We start from the raw sequence: 7,810 nt of genomic DNA on the forward strand, positions 1-7,810 counted from the left end.
GTCGCTTTCTCTGTCCCTATGTCCCTATGTTTGCTTAAATCTTTAAAATTACGCAACAGATTTTAATGGGGATAAGCTAGTTATGTATAAAAGAATAAATACAACATCTTAAAAGAATCGAGTTCGAATAATTTGTTGTTTTTATTTCGTCACTTATGTTTCGCCAAAGTGTTGGCATTTCTAATACGTGTATATTATATATTATGTAATGCAATAAGAACACAATAAGAACTTTCTTATTGGCACTTAGAATTTAACAACAACAACTTATTCTTTGTTTAACTAGACTATTCCCTTAGTATTAATTTCAAGCGGGAATCAAACACGCGACCTTTCCTTACAGGAATATACTCATGAAGCGGACATATAATAATCTAGGGAATCATCACTTTCATTTGAACAATACACTCTTATATATACTCTTATGATTAAAGGTTTGAAAAATAGATGTTGGCCGATTCGTGTATGTATATTACATAATTCTCAGTATCTACAAAGAAGCCTGTCCTCCACAAATATATCAACTTATATATCGAACATAAAACCAACAAAACGCCAACGTATCTCTGTACTAATGACGGAGAGGCATTACTTTTAACGACCCGTCTGAAACAATGGCGCCGATTATAACGACCGCCTATTTACATCGAAATTTCAGCGTTAACGTCAAGATAAATACATTTACATTTAAACAATTGCCGGTAAATTATTCTTCATAATTAAAACGCTGCTAGACCCGCTTAAATTGTACCATTTTATTGCAATATAAATAAAACAACAAATTCTACCTCGAATCCGACTGGAATTCGTATCATTCGTTCATTATATTTACTTAACAGTTAAACGTACCTACATCAAATGTTTTCAATACTAAACATAGTAAAATCATAATTCTTTCATACGGCAACAACAACAAGAGTATGTAATTTTTAATATTATGTATATTCTTTTACCTTTTTTTAACATTTGGTGCACAATAAAGTGTGTTTGTTTGTTCGTATTTTTGCTCTGAAGCAAAATAAACGTTTAACAATAACGACTATCCATCTAATGACATCCCACTATCACAAAAATGTACACCCTTCCAAACAGCTCGTGCAGTGACACAAATCTACACATTAGAAACGACCAACTAAATAAACACCATCGAGATCATAACGTTGTTACCGCACCTAAACACTCGTAGGCGATTATTGACAATCCAACCGGACCGCTTTGCCGAGTTTTATTTCTTAATTATTCTTAAATCGATCTCTCGGCCCGATTCGACGCGGAAACGGCGCGGATTACGTAAGCCGTCGAAGATTTTTTATTGCGACATAAAATGAGGCACGCTGCCCACACTGGATTTAACTGGTCGGAAATAGGGCTGCAGCAAAAACAACATTTTAAAGACTTAATCAATCTTTTAATATACTTTAAAAATGATTTTTTTATTATTATTATTATTATTAAATTGCATGGCATATCTTAATATTTAAAATGCATTTTTTTTATGTCGCCGTCAGCAATGGAGCTAGTGGGTCGCCTGATGGTAAGCGCTACCACTGCCCATGAACATTTGGAGAGGCGTAAGAACACCGAACGAAACACAGCAGTATGCTATTTCACGCCGGTCTGCTGTGGGGGTGTGGTACTTCCCCGGTGCGAGCTGGCCCAATTCGTGCCGAAGCGTGCTCGACTACCACAATAACTTAAAATCAAATATCTACAGATATTATCTACAACTAACGCTGAAAGCTTCTGGCACCACAAAACATTCAAAATTACTTACAATAAGGATATTATAAAAATTATTAAATAAATAAAATTAAGTTGCCTTGTAAAAAGAAACGCCATAAATCGAATTGCAAGACATTTTCTCAAAAACATAATCCTGATTTAATTATATGAATAACTGACAACCCTAACGCACCCATATTTTACCATAGACTCGGATAGAATATTACACGGTTCTATACGTACTTACTTGTTAGTTTAATGATTGATGTTCGCTATTCAGAACGCGATGTTCACTGGACCGTGAATTTGTTTTAATGTCGTTCAGTCGCACCAATCTTGACGAAACGGCAAACAGACTTCGACCCGACCAGATGAAGTTCACTTATAAAATATCACTACTGGTATTAATCTTTCACGTAACTATCCATATGAATAAATATGAAAAACTAAAATCATTTATTCATCAAATCAGTTATCATTTATGTTACAAACAAATGAATTGTGTCACTTGCAGTAGCAAATAAGCAGTATATAGTAAGGAAACAAATAGTAGTGAGTAGTTATACGTAAGGAAATTTATTCATTCTTGCGATCCAATCAGAATAATAATATAAACTTAAATTTTTGTATTGTCACCGATCCCTCATAGGTGTACCATGCTTGAATTAAATCTGTCTGTTTAGAGTGGGTCAAAATCAAAGTACAGTAGTAACATACAAACATACATTTGAAGTTAATAAAAGTTTGTAAATGTTAATTAACAGAATATCTATCTCCATATATATAAAATTCGCGTGTCACAATGTTATTTACCATACACTTACGAAACGGCTGGTTCGATTCACATGAAATTTTGTGTGCATATCGGTTAGGTTTGAGAATCGGCCAACATCTATTTTACATACCCTTAAATGATAAGAGAAAGGCAAAACAGCGTTTGCCGGGTTAGTTAGTATTTACATATAAATTATTATATATAATTAAATATACTTATAATAAAAACATTTTACCTTCCTACACAGACTTTACAAACGGAGGTACATATATTAAAAAAAACGTATATTAAAAACGAACCGATAAACAATAAATTGATCTTATAAATTTTAACAGCGCATTCACTTATTTAACTCGTATTGTTTTATTAGCAATATTCCGTTTCACAATAGCCATTCATCACGGGCGGGGACTGTAAATATCAAATTAGGGTACATTGTAAACTTTTATTAACTCAACTCGGCCACGCTTCGTATTTCCCTTCGTAACACGATAGTCCAACGATAAATTATAATCATTACTTTCAACTTTGACAGCGATAATTTACTGATAAGGCCAGGTATGAAAGAATAACTCGAGTATGTTAAAGGTTGCCATTATCTTTTCAAAGATTTTTCATGTTTAGCTTTCTCGCCCTTATACATATAGGCGCATGGATAAATATTATAAAATACTAGCTGCACCCGGCAAACGCTGTTCTGCCTTACTCTTATCATTTAGGGGTGTGAAAAATAGATGTTAGCCGATTCTCAGACCTACCCAATATGCTTACCAAATTTCAGAGGAATCGGTCAAGCCGTTTCGGAGGAGTATAGAAACTAACATTGTGACACGAGAATTTTATATATAAGATAATAAAGAAAACAATTGGTATTTTTTATTTATCAAATTTCGTTATTTAAAATATATGTATAGTAGGACTACTACGATATTTATTCTTTACATATATGGAGACATCAAAAAAACGAGAGTAGGTAATTCTTCTATTTCAGTTCCATGACCATGATTGAGAATTTTATCAATCGGGTCGGTAAATTTTAAAAACATTAATCGTGAAAAAAAAACATTAGTGGGGAATTTTTTAGCGCAGTCAAGCATTTTAGTTAATCTGATTATCCGGCTGGGATTAAGCAAAACAACCTTTCTAATCCAGCATCAAAGCGTGTTTTTTAGACAATGAATGTATTTTAGGCGAGTTGAGAGGAAAATGTTAAACCGTGTGGAAACAGTCTAACAATTACATCATTGTTTAGCCGTTTCCATTTATCTCTCTAAAGACTTGAATACTAATTAATTTACGAAGCTGAATTGAAAGTTTAAACCTACTTTCATCAGGTACTTAGCCTAGAAACCACTCTTTCTTTGAAATACTCGCGGTCGTTGTTTTAAACATTAAATGGCGATGATCTAACCTTATTTTAATATAATTTTTCTGATTTTATTAAATGCGTTTTCTGTGGGTTACAGCTGTAAATATTTCCGAGTGTTTGTAGATAGCGTTAAAACTGAATCTCTTTTTATAGTCGTTAAGCAAAGATCTCCTAATTACTAAAGAATAGACGATTTAAATGCACAAACACAAGCTCATTACCAAGACAAAACTGCATAACAACCCTTCGACCGACCGAGTGGTCTCGCCGGCAAATTCGCCCAGTCTCCAAAGGCCCACACAAAAGAAATTCACACGGCGGGTGGTGAAATATCCAATAGACTCATGCTTCCATTGTGAGAGCTGTTGTTGGAACGAATTGTAAATCGGATCAGTGCCCGGTGACGCCCATCAAATTCGTCGAAACAATCGATGGGCCGCATTCAAAAGCCCGACATTATGCAACGCACAAAGAAGGCCAAAGAAATTCCTTAAATAAAACCAACTTTCGTGAATCTTTTTGCGAGCATCCGCGTCGTAAATCACTTGAGTAATGCCAGTAGACTTTTTTTTTGTGTCGGTCAGCTGGGCGATAAATAACTGTGCGAAAAGACTTTACTGTTACAGAATATTTAAATGGAGTATTAAATTCTTTCATTGTTTAGACTTTAGACAGTCCGTGATATCGGCCTTTGAATGTAGCATTATGCAACGCACTGTGAAGCATTGTTCGCCGAGCGTAATGCGCGGAATTTTAAACGAAACAAATTGCTACACAATTCGTATGTATTGTTGTTAATTGAATATAATATTTTTGCGAGAGCATAAAAGCTTTTTTATCAATTAAAATCCAATTAAAACGAAACAAAGGCTAATTAATAAGGCGCATTCTACAGCGTAGGTACCAGGACAAAAGAAATGTAAGGAGGTATTAAGCTAGCGAGATGCGTGAACGCGTATTGTTCGGCATTGTGCTGCCAATGACAGATAAGAGGCGTAATGAGCGAGGAATCCACAATGGAATATCTCTGGTACACCATTCCAGCTAAGCCACTTACTTTAATGTAATAAGGCTCATGTACATGCCTTGAAAATAAAAGAGCAGCGAGATGTAGAAATTTCGTTATCTATAACTTGCTCTCCAAAAATAGTGCAATTGTATCTATTTAATGGTACGTACTATATGTAGTTACGCAAGGTATTTTCAATAACAAAATTCGAAATTAATATAAGACTAGACTTACACCGAATAGGAAAATATATACCCAATATTGTAATCGCATTTATACGCCAAGAAAATCAATAAATTATTCCGACAACGTGCAATATTTATGAAATAACACTGCATTTTCGCTCACTCAACATTCTCAGCCACCCAGACAACTCCTAATATCGAATTAAGGCTTGACACGATTATAGCGCGCTACAAAAAGCTGAATTTAGCCGATAAAAAGCTGAAGTCAGAACAAGCCTCTCTTCACTTGCGCCACAGCTGCCCGACTGGTTTGTCCACTCTGGATTGATTTAACGTAAATGCACGATTGAACCTCCTTCGCGTTTATGATTGCCTGGTACTTCATTATCGATTATCTTTACAGTAACATGTATACATTGTTTATTTTTTATTTCTTTTTTTAAGATTAAATTAATCAAACAAAAGGTATTCCGAGAAAAAATTAACAGATTAATTAGAAAATGTTCTTTTTTTCCCTAATTTTTTAATAGTTTTATAATTTAATACCCAGATGAAGTATAGCCATAATAATATTCTATATATATATATATATATATATGTATGCAATTGATAAATCTTATCAACATAATTCTATAAGCCAGAAAATCTATATCTTATTATCTAATCCATCCACAAAATTTTGAGATAAGTAAATACATTGTCTGCATACATAATAGTAAACATCATAGTATAAGTATTGTATTAATTTCTCTAACAATTGGGTCAGGGAAACATTCTTACTATCCAATTACTTTAGATTAAAAGCAAAGAAAAGCAGATTCTCTTTTGTGTATAATTAAATTCTTATTAATTTTATTCATGGTGTGATATTAAGGAACATAGAATCAATCCTTCTTGACCTAACTTTAAACAAAGGAATATTTAATATACTTATGCACTTTGACCAATAAACTTAGCCTGATACATACACAACTGGATTTAAAGATTTTTATTCATGCTTAACTCATGATCATCATCATCATCATCATCTGTATTTACTAAAGACAAATTGTAATTCAGACAATCAATAAACTTTCAAGTAGTACTGTATAATACATATGTTATTTATACATCATGTTTCACAATTATATTAAAATTTCAACATAATATATATTATTATTAAAAAATAATATTTGAATAAGATTTAAATGTCTTTACATAAATATATGAAGCGGACATATTTCCCAAGAGACATTACAATTATATATAATAATGCTAGAAAATTTTAATGACTTTAATTAGCATAATATCTTTATGTGTCATAAATTTAAAATTGGTTAATAATTTGATTTGGAGGTTTTGTGTGTATGTAATCAGCAATTGTTACAGTTAAATTAATAATTCAAGCCCACCTTATCTTATATTCAACAAATTATTGTATTAAATTAATCATTTGTCCCAACTTCGCCTGTGGTACATAGCCTCTATAAGTCAGTGAAGATGCAGCTTCCAATAGTGAAAGAGATTTTGAATTCAATCCAGTAGTTTTTGTGTGAAAACAAAAATTAAGTACAGAGATACATACAAAATTGCATATATTTACTTTGTATAATATGGGTATCTAAGATACTTCAAAAAAGTTTGATAGAAGTCAAATTAATTTTGCCATCCCTGTGCATGATGAATATTATGTGATATTAGGATTGAAAATGTATTATTAATTTTTATGTATGCCACCTAATTTAAAATAAGATGTATTCAAAATATTGAACCATGCATGTCTTGAATAATGCATGTATCCCTTTTTTCTATTTGTAATGGGTGTACAATAAAGCATATTTATTCATTCCTTAATTATAATATAAAGATCACAGAATTACAATAAAAAACAATGAGTTTTATCTTACATTCAACTAGGAAAATATAATTACAACAGTGGAAAATAATTCTTTCAACTAAAGATACCATCTTTTATCAGAGTAACCTTGACTAAATACTACACAAGTACATGGGTATGTTATGTTGTTTTTAATGACCGTGGTATCGCTCACAGATGGTTGTTCAAGATGGTTTTTCTTATAGTGATTATATTAAATTTGAATTTATTGCTTAATGGTAATGACTTAACATTTTTATATTATAATCAGAAGAAATAAATGATCTATTCAACATGTTTAATGTTTTAGATATATCACTTATATTAATATGGGTATTCATAAAAATTTATGAAGTATGTAAGCAATGAGCCCGATTCGATAATTTTTCACTACTTCTATGTAGTCCTTTGGCAAGACTTTTTATGATGAATTGTCAAGAAAAAATGTTAATTCATTTTGTGCAATAATTTTAAAGAACATGATTTCTTTTGATGGCAAATAAGTTTGTTTACAGCTTGTAATCTGCCATTTAGGTGAGTTAAATAGCTAATTTTGTTCAGGAATCTTATCCTTAGACCATGCAGAAAACTGAATGACAAACTTACCTGATGTAAATGACAGATGCCCCATTGACAATCCTTCTCCAGCCGAGAGGCACAGTCACACTTTGAGGGAAATCACTTTGAGTAGTCCTCACATCCGAAGTCTCGGCCTGCGGTAACATAGACGGCACCACCGCTAACACAACACCGTCCGCAGTCCGTACCAACTGCGAACCTTCATTTTCACTCACTAACGACCTCACTTGCTGATTCAGTATATTTATACTCTGATTCACTATAGACTGGTGTGATACACTCTGTTCTAACAACTGATAGTTCACATATTTACCTA

The 7,810-nt window shown here is 32.6% G+C and overlaps 1 protein-coding gene across 1 annotated transcript in view; it reads right to left on the reverse strand.

Annotated features, from left to right (window-relative positions):
* The window catches only part of LOC119840568, an 83,874-nt gene that overhangs the window by 74,949 nt on the left and 1,115 nt on the right, over window positions 1–7,810 (reverse strand). Inside the window, exon 2 of the mRNA XM_038367256.1 lies at window positions 7,522–7,807. Within this exon, the coding sequence (XP_038223184.1) occupies window positions 7,522–7,807 (286 nt within the window). The remainder of the gene's footprint in view (window positions 1–7,521; window positions 7,808–7,810) is intronic.

The sequence above is a fragment of the Zerene cesonia genome, chromosome 6 (genome assembly GCF_012273895.1).
Source record: "Zerene cesonia ecotype Mississippi chromosome 6, Zerene_cesonia_1.1, whole genome shotgun sequence".
Taxonomy (NCBI): Eukaryota; Metazoa; Arthropoda; class Insecta; order Lepidoptera; family Pieridae; genus Zerene; species Zerene cesonia.